A 15,253-nucleotide genomic window follows, 5' to 3' on the forward strand; every position below is an offset into this window, starting at 1 on the left:
TTTATTAAAATTCCATTCCAGGAAATTATTTACATTATATACAGTTTACAAAATGCATAGTTCAAAGATTCGTTGGTACATTACTTTCACACGGCATCACAAACGGATTTCATTACATTCCGTATAAAAATAAGCAACAGTGTCCAATACTGTGCACACAAAAAAAAAACACGCATAGTGTCCAATACAATGCGGACAAAACCACGCAACAGTGTCGAATACTGTGCGGACAAAAACCACGCATCAGTGTCCAATACTGAGCGGACAAAAAAAACCACGCATCAAGTCCAATACTGAGCGGACAAAAAACCACGCAACAGTGTCCAATACTGTGCGGACAAAATACAAAGAAATAATACTAATTCCGAATCTATCAGTGATCTCTCAAGATGTACCTAGAATAACAAAAATCTGAACCTTATAACAACAATCCCACCAGGCATTTCAACGTTGTTTCAACGTTGAAATAACGTCGACTTTCAACGTTGAAATGACGTTGATTTAACTGTTGATTTTGAAAGTTGAGATGACGTTGAAAAGGTGACGTTGAAACAACGTCATATTTCGACGTTGAAACAATGTTGATTTTTGGTTGAGAATAGGTTGAAAGGTTGACGTTGAAACAACATCATATTTCAACGTTGAAATAAGGTTGATTTTTGGTTGACAATATGTAAATAACAATTATTTCAAGGTTTCAACAAGGCTGATTTTTGGTAGACTGACTAAAATTGAATAATCGATGAAAAGGAAAACAGTTGATTAAGGTGAACAGTATAAATTAGATGTGGTATGAATGCTAATGAGACTAACTTTCCATCCAAGTCACAACTTTGTTAATGTAAGCAATTATAGGTTAATAATTGCCTTCAACAGGGAAAGACGTCTTGGCTCACACAACAGAAAGCTATCAAGGCAAAAATATCAGTGTTAAACAATGCAAACAGGAAAACCAAGAGTCTCATCTATATATAAAATGAGAAATAAAAAAATACCTATTACAGCCATCGGACTTAAAGTGTAGGTAAAACCAAACTGTTTGATTAGCTTCCATGCTACATGAACCACAAAGTCATTATTAGCTCATGTACACCTTCCAAATATGGAATGAGTCTTGCATGTGGATTCTAAATAGGTAAAACTGTAGTACAATGTTTATGTTTACACTTTTTTATTGGTTCTCTGACTGACTAGACTCCGCCCAAAGGAGGTATTAATCCGAGCTAGTAATGACTTCACGGTTCAGCTAGCAAAGAAACTACTGTAGATACTCGCTTATAAGTCAATCTGCCTATAAGTCGGATGCCCTTTTCAGTTTGAAAATCTGAGGATTCAGGCTTGACCCGCCTATAAGTCGGTCTGAATTGAGGTTATTTATTTTAAGCAGCAAACAGTAATTTATCGTCGGTAAATCAAGTTTTGAGTATTTTTCTGTAACTGTAGTTACACACAGAAATAGTGAACTGATAAAATAAGTTCTTTCAGAATTTCACTGATGTCTGCTCTAATTTTGGACACCTTTCTTGATTGAAGTAAGTGAAATGAATGCAATAAATTTGTTTAAAATTGAATTTATTTTTGTAATTTGGATTAATCTTTGCTGGTCCTTCCCCCTCCTCCAGCTCTCTCGGGGGCATATTTTAAAAACTTCCCAATATCTTCCTTTACTTTAGTTTCTGTGATCTCAGGATACACCATCATTACGCATCCTGTAAACACATATACATCATGGTAAGTCTTAAAATATGTATACTTCAAATCAATTATTGTGAACAGTGTCATTTGCCAAAACTTTGCACACTCAATAAAATATAAATAACACACCAAGTACTTTGCAGAAAATGGAGGGTTGATGCAAATAAAGCTTACTGTAAGGCTTCTAGTGAAGTTTAGAATTAGTTGGTAAAAAAAAACATACATTGAGTAAAATAAATGAAAAATATCATTGTTTATAATTTATATTCCTTGCAATAAATTTATAACAATTTCTAGATAGAAATATGCCACCAGGCTGAAAACATTTTGTTGAAATTTCAATTTGTTTCTATACAGGTCACATTCAAAGCACCCATCAAGTCCCTAAGAGCCTGAAATTGCTAACCCTTCTATCATCACATACTTATTTACACTTATTTATCAAAAATAAGAAGCCCAAATTACAATTCAAATAATATTCCTTGGAGTTTGTAAGTAAGCTTGCAACTAATTTCATTTTTGATTGATATCAATGCTAAAAAAATCCTGTTCAACAACATAAACTAATTACTTGAATAAAGTGAATATTTTTTTTATTTTCTCTTTAATTTATATATAAAATAATCAAATTATATCAAAAAGATAATATAAAATATATATATAAATGCTAGATAATAGATCATCTTTACAAAACTTTTACCTTCCATGGTGGCAATTTTTAATTTTGAATTGGCACCTGTTCAAAGTCTAGTTTCAATCCATTGAATGCATGGTTTTTTTAAAGTTTTTTTTCAAAAGTTCAGCAAATCAAAATGTCTATAAATTAATAATGTTGTCATGTTTATTGATTTATCAAAGCTTACCTGAGATCACTTTGTAAAGCTTTGTTTTTAGGAAAGCTATCTTATTCTTTTTCCCTTTTAGGTTCATTCTTGCCATGACAATGTTTGACATCATTCTGGAACACAAAATATAAATCTGATACAATATGACCACTTAATTTCAACCTAGTTCATTTTCTTAGGATTGAAGTTTAAATATTTGAATACAGGTTTCTACTGCTAATAAAAACAAGTGGACACAGATGAGTGTGGATAGTATTATGCATTATAAGAGTATTGCATAAAACTATGAGTTAACTCACTAAGGATACCCCCATCCCGTTATGCCACATATTGTGATACTTAAATTAAGTAATTGCAATTTCTCCCTTGAAAAAAATCAGATCAGAAATATCCTCCATCATGCACATCTTCGGGTTGTGTACAACAACTGTGTAAAGTTTCATCAATATTGATTAATTTGTTAGTAGTTGTGCTTACAAGACTTGTTGCCATTTATTGCAATATTAACTAAGTAAAATCAATTATCTCCCTTGAAATTCTGACAAGAAATATTTATCATATATATCCCCTAAATTTTGTTTTTTCAGGGTATAAAAAAAACAAAATTTGCATACATATTAAAAGTGAATATGCAGTTTCAATATCTAACTACATTAAAATAAAATACCCAGTATAACATTTTTTCTTCAACCTGGTTACAAAATATGTCAAAATAAAAGACAATTAAGGAAGTGCAATTGACCATTCTATTGAAAGGTTGATATTTCTTTCTTTTCAATATTAACTAAACTTGCTAAGCTCATACATAACAAATGCCAGTTAAGGGGCAAATTGAAGTTCAAAGTAATATGAATTTAAACAAGTGAATTATTCAGTTTCAATTGAGTAATACATTTAGAGAATTTATTAGCTCATTATGACAAAATGTAAACCAAACTGACTGCTAATAGCGAAATATTATTTTAAAATTCCACATAAATGTTTGCAAAAAAAAAAATCATTTAATTTTTATAAACTCCAAAGCTAGTGCCCCTTAAACACAATGAATTACTTTTTCAACTGGCATTAACAGAATTATTTAATCTTTTCGACAGACTTTTGTAAATAAATTGTAGTCTCTTTCAACTTACCTTGTCATGGCTTTCTTCATTAGGTCACTGCTTCCAGCACCTCCAATTCTTCTCAAATATTCTGTCTATAAACAAAAATGGTTTTTGTATACTTGTATGCATTGACTGAAATTAACAATGACCCTTCAAAACAACAAATGTGTCTGTGAGAAATTAAAATTCTTTATGTGCTTATTTTTCCGAAAAATCATCATTGTTAATATGTATCACTTTCCTGTGCAAAGCATAATTTTCATCTGAAACTAATAAAAACAAATAAAATAATTTAAAGGAGAATCATTGTAAAAATGTCTAGTTTCAAAAGAATCATTATCAAGCATGTATTCTGATAATTATGTTTAAATATTATATGTCAGAACAAAACATTATATTTATAAAAAAACATAAACTGTAATATAAAACTAACCAATCTTGTCTGCTGAGCTACATCATCCAAGGCATTTTCCAATTCAAAAAATTCTTCTAAGGTTTCCGCCCTTTCAAGTTCACAGTGTGTCTGTGCAGTTGTGGCACACTGATTTTTTTTCAGCAGGTCTCTTGTTTCTGTTAGTAAAAACAATACTCTTCTCTGGAAACCTAAAATGATAAAACCAATCTATGATTAATGCAACATTACAATGCCTTGTCTTAAATACCCAGTATATTCAATACATATATATAGTAAGGGTGTAAATGTGACATGTATTATATGTAAACAAGAATGTGTCCATAGTACAGGGATGCCCCACTCGCACTATCATTTTCTATGTTCAGTGGACCGTGAAATTGGGGTCAAAACCCTTATTTGGCATTTAAATTAAAAATATATCATAGGGAACATTTGTACAAAGTTTCAAGTTGATTGGACTTCAACTTCATCAAAAACTACCTTGACCAAAAACTTTAACCTGACACAGGACAGACAGATGAACAGACAAACGGACGCACAGACTAGAAAACATAATGCCCCTCTACTATCGTAGGTGGGGCATAAAAACAATTTCTATGCAGAAAGCTCTCATAAGAAAAAAATTAGTATTTTCAAAACCTTTCCTTAATAAATATCAAAATAAAACTGAAACATCTAGGGTTAACCAACAATTGAAGTAGTAGTTGTGTGGTGCAGGTAAAAATCAAAATAGTAAGGCATGTTGAAGGTATTTCCTAGTGTTTGATTCAAAATTTTGTGTGATATCATTTTGAAATGCAGATGTAAATTTACACTTACGTTCATCAAACATTGGAAATGTCTCTGAATTGTTACTCGTCTTTCTGCCAGATGGTATATTTTTTGCAGCTGGTGTTGAAGTATTTTCCCTGACATGAGACCTTGAGCTTATGTTGCTGCTGAATGACTGCCAATCCTCTAGTGGTGATCTAGACCTTGCTCTGTTGTTGTTGGTAGAAACTCTCTGTGGTTGAGATTGTGAGCTTGGCAGTAGATAATCCTCAAGAGGTGAGGAAGATCTAGACCCTTGACTGTTCCCTGTTGAATGTGACCTATCTTCACTAGATTTTGATTTCTGAGTATAGAGACTATTTGAGGATCTTTTTTTCAATTCTTGTAATATCTCCTCTATTGAAGGTCTTGTGGATTTTTGAGTTGTGTTTGACGGTTTTCTTTGTGATGGATTCTGTGTTGTTGGTGATCTTGTTGTGGACTTGGACGAATAGGAATAAATAGATTTTAGTTTTGAAAAAATATCTGTCGGCGGTGAATAGCTTCTTGATCTAGATCTCCATGTCTGATTGTTTGATGGAGATCTAGATCTTGACCTCTGAGATAATGGTGGGGATCTTGATCTTGATCTGGACCTCTGTGTGATAAGTGGTGATCGAGATCTTGACTTCTGACGAAATGGTGGTGATTCTTGCCTGGTAGATGGTCTTGTTGTGGACTTCAATGTATTTGTAGACTTCAATTTTTTTGATGGCGATCTAGACTCTCTGTGGTTAGAAGTCTGACTGGAACTCAATTTTTGATGGCGATCTAGAATCTCTGTGGTTAGAAGTCTGACTGGAACTCTTCTTCTCTGTAACTATGGAGTTAAAAAGAAGGCAAACAATTATTTCTTTTTCCATTGAAAGCAATCATATAACAAAAGCACATAAAAAAAGACAACAGGAACAGTTTACGTCATAAATAACATTTTCTATTAAAATTCATCGAAACATGCCTTTTTCTCCTAAAAAGCAGCCTTCACAAAAAAAATTTTAAGATTATTTCCTGCTCCGAGGTTGCCACTAGTCCTATGAACCATACTAGTAAATATTGATTTGGACTAGTACCAATTTCCAAAATTTAATATAGGCATATAGGGACAAATTTTGATATTTAGATTTCGTACAAGTAGATGAAAAAGTTTTTGGCACAGACTGTGATAATATAAGGCAACACCAAACAGTAGTTTTTTTAAAGGTGGCCCCGTATGGATACAAACATGTACAGTGAAACCTGACTAAACCGAACCCTGACTAAACCGAAAACCTGTCTAAAACAAACTTGTTCTGAAGACCAATCATATCACATTTTATGCATTATGAACCTGATTAAACCGAATACCTGCCAAAACCGAACAACATATCAAGTCCCAAAGAGGTTCGGTTTAGTCAGCTTTCACTGTACCCTTAAAATGGTTTATTCAACAGGCTTATTCTACTAAAGGGCCACCAATTTATTTTTGGTAAACAGAAGTAATTTTGATTGAAAATTTAACAACTTCATATTTATTGATACCCAGATCAGTTTTCATAAAGATAATTTGAAAGCAATGGACTCATTAGACAGCATACTTCCACAAAAAAGTAAACACAATCCTCTAGGCATCATTTTGAATAATCTATTCGTTTAATAATACACCTTTTTTATCTCTGGTGGCAACCAATATTTCACAGGAGTTAACAAAAAAATTTAGTTCAATGTATATTTTAATTAAAGCTATTTATCAAACTCACCCAATTCTTTGCACTGTGCGTTTCTTTCAATTAACTTTGTGGGAGGCTTCGGCATTGATGAAGATTTTTCTGAAATTAAGTGAATAACTTAAATTATGCTTAAAATAACATCTTGTATGGTGTGTTATTCTTTGTTGAATTGACATTAAAGGATCTTGTACATGCATGTATCATAATTACAAATGTATAACTCTATGACACAATTTAAGAAATGAAACCATACACTAAAGTTACACACATAACTACGATAGACAGTCATCAAACTTCAAATCAAATGCTTTAGACAATGATATGACAAAACCACAATTATACTGCTAGTTAAAATTAGTAAAACAGAAACCCTTGAACTGATTAAGATAACCTTGATTTTTCAATGGCTCAAGTCTCGTAAGTTTGCATGTCATGAAAGTCTAGATTTTAATTTAAAAAGCATTTTTCTTCAAACTATAACATTACTCAAGCATACATGTATATGTATATATGTACTTATAACATTTAAAGTCTTTAACTTTAACAAATATATAATCATGCACAAATTTTAAGCTGATTTTGTTTTCCTTACCTTGGTTTCTTGGAACAGTAGCTTGACTTTCACCCTTATCCTTATTTTTTCCATTTTTAGATGCTCCAACTACAATAAAAGCAGTTTTACAATGTGGTACATTTTAAATTAAACAGAAAAAAAACAGGGTTCAACATTAACTTTTCTCACAACTACTTGTTAGATAGAGCAAAAAACGTGTCTGAATATTATTTATAACATTGATTTTAAGCAGCTATTTGTTGACATAAAATAATAAATTAGGTAAAAACAAATGAATAGCGAGAGATTATTTTTTGTACCTGATTTATCAGTAGCTTTTGTGCCTTCTTCATTACCAATTTCTGAAATATATAGAAAATATGGTAAAATTATTTATAGGCAAAAAAAAAAAAACCTGGCAAAATGTTTAGGGACATCGGCTGAAATAAATGGAGTCCAAAGGTCAGCAAAACATTTTTTGTGTGATCTGCAATACAGGAAATAGCCTTTAATCTGGTTCAAAAATTTATCCAGTATTGCATTTATATCCTCTTTGAGAAAGAATGATCATATTGATCCTTATTGTTATATATATAGCAGCATCCATATATTGATTTACAGCTCCAGCACTTTTAATATGTATGATACTTAAAGTACACAAAATAAATTGGACTGACAAACACATTCTCAGCAAATGGCAGACAACTGGAAATTAAAACTAATTTATAACATCATAAGTTGAAATAATATCTTATCAATGAATAAATAATTGATGGACTTCTTAGAATGAGACACATAATTTTGCTCAGAAGAAAAACATTATTTTTTTCTCTATTAGTTAATAAGTATCAATATAAATACTGGAATTGTTTTTATTGTTCAAAAGATATTATTTGATTTATGGCGACATCTATTGGTAGAAATTTATACCTGTAATAAAGTCTTGGAACACTTTTTTCTTAAGTATCCTTTTTTTCCCATGATCACTATCAGCTTCATCAGGAGATAATTCAGCTGTAGTGGTAAAGTCATAATCTTCACATTCTTTTCTTTTGTCTGTAAATATATCAAAATATAAAGTTCAACATTTTTTAATACATAAAATTTTCCAGAAATAACCAAATGTTTAGATCAAAATAATTACAATAACAAGTAAAAAGTGCACCCATCTTTTAAAACAATTTTTTTTGCATATATAAATAGTTTGTTAGTTGTGTATTTTTTTCTATTTTGCTTCGAGTGGATCAATCCTCATGGTCTGGTATACATTAGTGTTTCCAGGCCTGCTCAAGCCCAACTCTGGGTACAGGTTTTCAAATTGGTGGTCTTGGGTTGTTTTATTTTGGTAGAGTTGTTGTCTTTTTGACATATTCCCTGTTTACATTCTTTATTCTAATATGGTTTAAATTGAAGTAGACGAACAGAAAAAAGGAAATACTTTTTTTAATGGTCCTTTCAAACATTCTGATTAAAATGTAGTGTTGGTACTTTCAGATTTATAATTGACTACTAAAATAAAAGTACATGTATAACAGTTTTTGAAAGTTTTAGGTCTACAGAAGCCACTCAATCAACACCTTAATCAGCATTGTAAAATTTTAAACAGATTAAAAAAGGACAAGAGCTTTCAGAATTGTGTTTATTTGCAAATTTGGTATATATATATGCATGATATAAATAAAATAAATTTATACTTACTAGATTTAAACTTGATTTTTACCAACTCAAACTTCATCCAGTTGTCACTTGGTTTTTTCATCTCTTTCATTAACCTTTTTACATTGGTGCCAGGTGGCCACATGATGTGTTTCTCTCCAATCCAAGAGAGTGGTAAAGTTCCCTCCTCCTCTTCACCCTGCTCCTTCCAAACAGCCAACGCCCATGTTGCTTCACTATTTTCCTATGAAAAAGTTGTAATATATGAATTAACAATAATATTGTAACCTAATGCTACAACATGCGTGAAAATGTACCATGATGCTTCATGCACTAATTTATCATGTCTGAGGATGCACAAAATTAAAATTATCACATTTTATAACATGAATTTTATTATATTTTGTTCTTTTAAAGAGGGTGTTTTTCCAACTCTCTAATGTACCTTAAATGCATTAAAAAATGTTTAATATTTCACAAAATGAATTTAGGCCCATTCTAGTATTAAAACATTCTATGTTTTACATTCAATAAACCTCTAACATGCATTTTGTAGTATTAACTTGTAAATCTATTTACACCATTACACATTAGCTTAAAATATAAATGTGTATATGTTATTGAATCTTTACCTAATGTCTCTCAATACCATGCAACATAGGCATCAACAGGTACCCTCCTTCATATGGCAAGCAAACAACTTTTCTTTCAATGTCAGTTTCTTCCACCATTTGCCTTGAAGCATATCTTTCTATGTTTTTAGCAACAGCAATGTTAATCAATTTGGAATCACATGGCTCCTTGAAAAATTGTTCAGTATATTGTGGCTTTAATATATCACAAACATATTTTTTTCCTGGGCGTCGTTCTCTGACAAAGGCGAAATTCTGATTCCAGAGAAGAAAAAAACCATCCTTTTTTTTCATGGATACATACATAAAGGTCTTACTATGAATACGACGAATATTAGACTTTTCTGCCTCTGTCAATCGCTTGACTACTTGCACATAAGGGTTTTGTCCATTTTTAACCTTCTTTTTAATCTGGTGTAAATAATTTTCAAACTGAAATGCACTCAAATCGTTGAGTGATGTATCATAGTTTTTTACGTCATCAGTAACATGGACCAATGCATGAACATTATAGGAAACAAATGTATTTCCATATAGAGTTGTGGCATTCTTCACAAAATATGTCATAAGTTCTTGGGCATAATCCAAGTAGGCATTTCTGGTTTCTTTAATTGAGTCTAAAAGAATGCTTAAGGCCACGGTCAATGTTAAAAAATGGTTGTACATAGCCCTAGAAAGAACAGACTTCAGCACTAAGGGCCCACTGTACAAGACAAACTGTCTGAATTCTGTTGCTTTCCATTTGTCCAATTCAAGAGAACGTGGCTGTCTAGCAAACTCCCTTGGCATTTTCCCACGGAGGTTTTTTAGTTTGTCTGATATCAATTTAAGTTGTTGTTGTGACAACTTGCACTCCCTTGGACCTTGCTTCAGGAACATAAGAATCCTCTTCACTACACCTAGACAAACTAAATGCATGTAGTCAAGTGGGAAGGTATTTATGCAAAACAGTCCTGCATCTATTAATGGTGAGCGTGATGTTTGATGGTTGCTGTATAGGCATGCTCTAAATTCCTCCTCAGTTCGCAATGGAGGACTGTTATCAGATGAATTAAAAACAACACGGCCATTCCACTCACCCCTAATGGTACATCTTTCACAGCTGTAGTAACCATTGTGACCTACAGTACATTTTATGAAGGACCTGGCTGAAGCATCACATATAAAAGCATTTAATTTGACGGTGTATAAAATTTCATTAAAAGTTATTCCATGCGTTTTTAAATTTTCCAACTCTCCTAAAAAATCTGACAAATAAGCCTGCACAGAATTTGGCTTGGAATTTCCACAGTATAAAGCCACTATAAAAGGTTCATATTTTGACAAACTGCATAATATAGGCCAAAACTGTGTGTTTGATGATTTAAAAAGTGGGACACCATCAATGTTAAAATCTAACAACAGCTCATTATTTCTTGTAAAATGTCTTGCGTTTTGAGTCAAAATTTTTAAAATACCACTTTCAATTCCTAAATATATATAGTCACCCTACATTTTTTATTTATATCGATATGTCGAGGAGTTTTTAACAGTGTTCTAGAATCCTTTGGAACGCGGTGTCCATATTTTCTAAAGATAAATAACAAAGAATTTAAGCCATCTCTTGATGTTTTGTTCTCAGTGGCCCATTCAGCTAAATCTTTACAAAGATCATTATTATCAGAATCAGATTGTTCATCTTCACTTGATACTCGGCTACTTCCAGAACTATCATTTTCACTACTATGTTCTTCTTCACTACTTATTTCTTCATCATTACTGCTTTCGACATTATCACTACTCGCTTCATTTTCATTGTTGCCATATTCATGATTAATATTAATGTTACTGCTCTGACTTTCAGACAATTCATGCATTATATCTGAACCTTCTTGTACAGCTGATACATGGCTTGACACACTTTCCTCATCATCACTTAGGCAAGCCAAGTTTTCTACCTCAGTGTTATACATTCTCCATCTTCTAAGATATGAGCGCTGTAAAAGGTTTGAATTTTGTTACATGCATATGTTTATACATGTTATATGTTGTGTTAAAATTCCTGAAAGTTGATCATGCATTTCGTTTGCCCTTTAATATAAATATGATAATCCATTAGGCTAGACTTTTTATTGTTTTTCAACGACATAAGCCTACCCTAAGTTTTGGAAAACCAAAATAAAATAGACTTTGTCAACTCTTATTTTTACTTTCCCTCCTACCTGCCTACCCTATGTTAAGAACCAGAAAAAAATAATCTTGAATGAGAACCGTTAGTTATTTTGCAGGTTTTTTTTTCTAATCATAATTAATTGTATTTTCATTTTTGGAACCAACTGAGCACAACTTTTGACTTTTATTTCTATTTCGCCCAAAATTTTCTCTCTTAACAAATAATAAAAAAAGTCTGGCCTTAATTAAGTCTGAAAATTATCTATTTAATTTTAATAATTGTTTCTTTGTGACATAATGTTCAGTGGCGGATCCAGAGGGGGGGGGGGGGGGGGGGGGGGGGGGTTCCGGGGGTTCGCACCCCCTTTATTTTGGCCGATCAATGCATTTGTATCGGGACATATATTTTGCACCCCCCCTTTTGAAAATTCCTGCATCCGCCCCTGATGTTTCATAGATTAGGCAAAACAAAATAGGGTATACATGTAGGCTGGGCAGAAATTTTAAAATTAATATTCTTTTTTATCAAGTTTCAGATTGATATTAGTATATATAACTGACAATTCTAAGATTATTCTTGATAAAACCATTTTGAAGATATGCTCACATTTATTTTGTCTCTTATAGATCCACACAATGATAATTTTCCAGAAGCATTTAAAATTTACAATAAAATGAAGGGGGGCTTTTGGGTACATTTTTAAGACTTGGGTAACCATTTTAATTTTGACTAATATGTGGACAATTGTTGTTATTAACATGATTAAAGGATGACTTTATAACATATTATTTTTTATATAGTTTCCTCAGAGATTTTTTTGGTTTTCTATACTCTGGCTTCAATCATAAAAGTTTCCAAAAAATACAGCAATCAAACAAAAAACTTGATATAAAAAATGGCCCATGAGGCTCTGCTGCATGCATGCATTTAGGTTTACATGCATAAGAATAGAAAACAGTGATTCTGAAGTAAAATATATAAGAGAACATAGTTTCCATGTTCCCCACGTTGCAAATAATTCATTTATCAAATGTTACAAATACAGATGGCATCACTCTTTTTAAAAAAGTCAAATGGCAACCATTTTAGAATTGTTAGAGATATTGCTGATATTATTCTATATAGAATTTGTTTTATAAAATTCTTGAAAATTTTCTATTAAAAAAAGTGATTGGTACCAAATTTTGAAGTTGTCAGAGTCATGTGAATTGTTGATATAAACCTATGACATAAGTTTCATAAAATTCTGGAAAGAATTGTACAAGTAACTATAAACAAGAGGCTCTCAAGAGCCTGAATCGCTCACCTTAAATTATTTGTTTAAATCTTTCATCAATGATTATTTTGGCTTTTTAATTTATATAAATATATTCCTGAATCTGGTCATATCTTCTTCAAAAGCAAAACAATGCATTTTACCCCTATGTTCTATTTTAGCCAATACAGGCTATGTTTCTTGACGTACAAGGAAATAAATATAAAATTTATACTAAATACTCTGAAACTCGTTTGGCTGAAATTTATTCAGCAGTTTCAAAGGAGAAGATTTTTTAAAGTAAGCTAACAAGTAAAAGAAATTAAGTAAAATATCTTTAAGTTTTAAGGGCAATAAATCCTTAAAAGGTCAATTGACAATTTTGGTATTATTGACTTATTAGTAGATCTTATTTTGCTTAACAGTTTTACTGTTTACAGTTTCTCTTTATCTATAATAATATTCAAGATAGTGATCAAAAACTGCAAAATTTCCTTAAAATAACCCCCATGTTCTATTTATAGCTATGACGGTCATGTTTGTCAATTGATCAAAACTTATACAATTTATAAAATAGATACTCTAAGGAACATTATATTAAAGTTCCATATATATATATAGCCTAGTTTGTTTATTCTATGGGGTCAAATATTTCAAAATCCTCAATAAACATGATTGTGACAAAAACATGTGACATGCATTCTCATGCAACATGCCAAATAGCAGTTATCTCCTCCCTGTAGGCTCCTCTGCAAAATGGATTCATCTCTGAAATTGAGAAACCATCACAGATGAATTTCTCTCTGCGAGTGCTATATTTGTATAATTGATTTAATTTAATACATGTATTTAATTTACAGACTTTTATTATTGATAAGATATCAACATCCAACGCTGAGTGAAGCCATGTTTTTCGAATTTATAATTTAATGCTTAAAAAAAGTAATTTTATAAACTCACAGGTAGATCTCTTCCATTTCCTTCTGCCATCCTATTTTATAATGGTATATCCAGACTACTTATAATCAAATAACCAACAGACTATAAAACCTGTAATGAAACAGTGAAAATAGTTATACATTTTTTAATCATTTATTGCTAATTTCAATGTCAGTTAGCTATATAGTTGGTAAAAAAATTTAAATAAAATTCAAACCTTTGGGTAAAAATTTACATAAATTTATAAACTGTCGATTATATATCCCTCTTAGGAGACCAAAATATCTTTTCTTGACATCTATCTGACCATGCTACATGTAGCTCCTGGAGACATTTTGTATACAATGCATAACTTCAAAGCATATACAGGTACACATGATGGTGACATCTGTAACTAAGTGTGCACCAGCCCCTATTTGTAGTTACTTATTATTTCAAACTGCCAGGATTTGAAAAAGTGTCACTTGTTGTTAAAAGCAAAATACCAAAATAATGAAACCACACCCATTAGTACATTTTTACCTTCTTAAAAAGGTTAAGAATGACCATCTGAGACAGACACCAACCTTGTGAGGACCTTGCCACCCATCATCATGAGACAGACAAAAGTAAATAGTGTATTCACTACTTCTGTCAATTACAAGTGCATGGATACAATAATGATGAATCTGACTAAATATATACAATTAACATGAATTAAATACATGTACAATAAATCTTCGATTAAGAGTCTAATTGGCACTCATACCCCATCTTCTTTTGTTCAATTTATATTATTTACATGAATTTTAAAACAGTATTTGTTCACTCAATTTTATTTGAAGTTGCCAAGATATACAAAAGCATCACTCGCTACTAAAAATAAAATACTAAGATTACCACTACTGCTATTTTGTAAGAATCAAAAAGGAAAATCAACCCAGGTTTCCATATAACATGGTGTATACACTTACAATGTACATTATTTCACTGCATTGAGTCTTGGACATGATGGATGGATTCGTTGTCTCATTGGCATCGATATATACCACTTCTTATTTTTATATGTACAGGATATTGAGTACAGTAGAAATAAAACTCTGTATTATATATCTTTATATATATTTAACGTGGTATGGGTGTGCCGCAAAACAGGGTCCCTTTTTCTTTCATGCCATGCTTTTAGAACAGGGTCCTTTTTTCATGTCCTGTTGTTAGAACAGGGACACTTTTTAAACATACAGTCTAGAACAGGATCGCTTATGTAAAATAACAGTCTAAATATCTTAAACAGGGTATAAATGTTCTGAGTGTGTCTAGAACAGGGTATGTTTTTCAATATTTTCTGGTTAGAACAGGGTCTCATTTGGCAAGTGCTATCGGCACAGTTATACCCAAAAAGATGGTCAGTAGGCCCCCCGGGTGGTGCATTCAATCTTCAACTCTGAATTTTTGTTAATGGCTTTATCTCGGCCGCACTGTAATAAAAGGGATAGAACAGACTACAATGTGA

General features: G+C 31.7%; 1 protein-coding gene across 1 annotated transcript; it reads right to left on the reverse strand.

Annotated features, from left to right (window-relative positions):
• Nucleotides 1-1,583: 1,583 nt before the first annotated feature.
• On the reverse strand, nucleotides 1,584-14,815 carry LOC127705635 (uncharacterized). Its single transcript, XM_052209961.1, has 12 exons — nucleotides 13,783-14,815; nucleotides 8,826-9,027; nucleotides 8,058-8,183; nucleotides 7,448-7,489; nucleotides 7,167-7,235; nucleotides 6,605-6,673; nucleotides 5,616-5,688; nucleotides 4,878-4,966; nucleotides 4,077-4,246; nucleotides 3,671-3,735; nucleotides 2,559-2,653; nucleotides 1,584-1,709 (listed from the first exon to the last, which is right to left on the reverse strand). The coding sequence occupies exons 1-12, from the start codon at nucleotides 13,810-13,812 to the stop codon at nucleotides 1,591-1,593; spliced, it is 1,149 nt and encodes a 382-aa protein (XP_052065921.1). The 5' UTR covers nucleotides 13,813-14,815; the 3' UTR covers nucleotides 1,584-1,590.
• Nucleotides 14,816-15,253: the final 438 nt, after the last annotated feature.

The sequence above is a fragment of the Mytilus californianus genome, unplaced genomic scaffold (genome assembly GCF_021869535.1).
Source record: "Mytilus californianus isolate M0D057914Y unplaced genomic scaffold, xbMytCali1.0.p SCAF_6, whole genome shotgun sequence".
Taxonomy (NCBI): domain Eukaryota; kingdom Metazoa; phylum Mollusca; class Bivalvia; order Mytilida; family Mytilidae; genus Mytilus; species Mytilus californianus.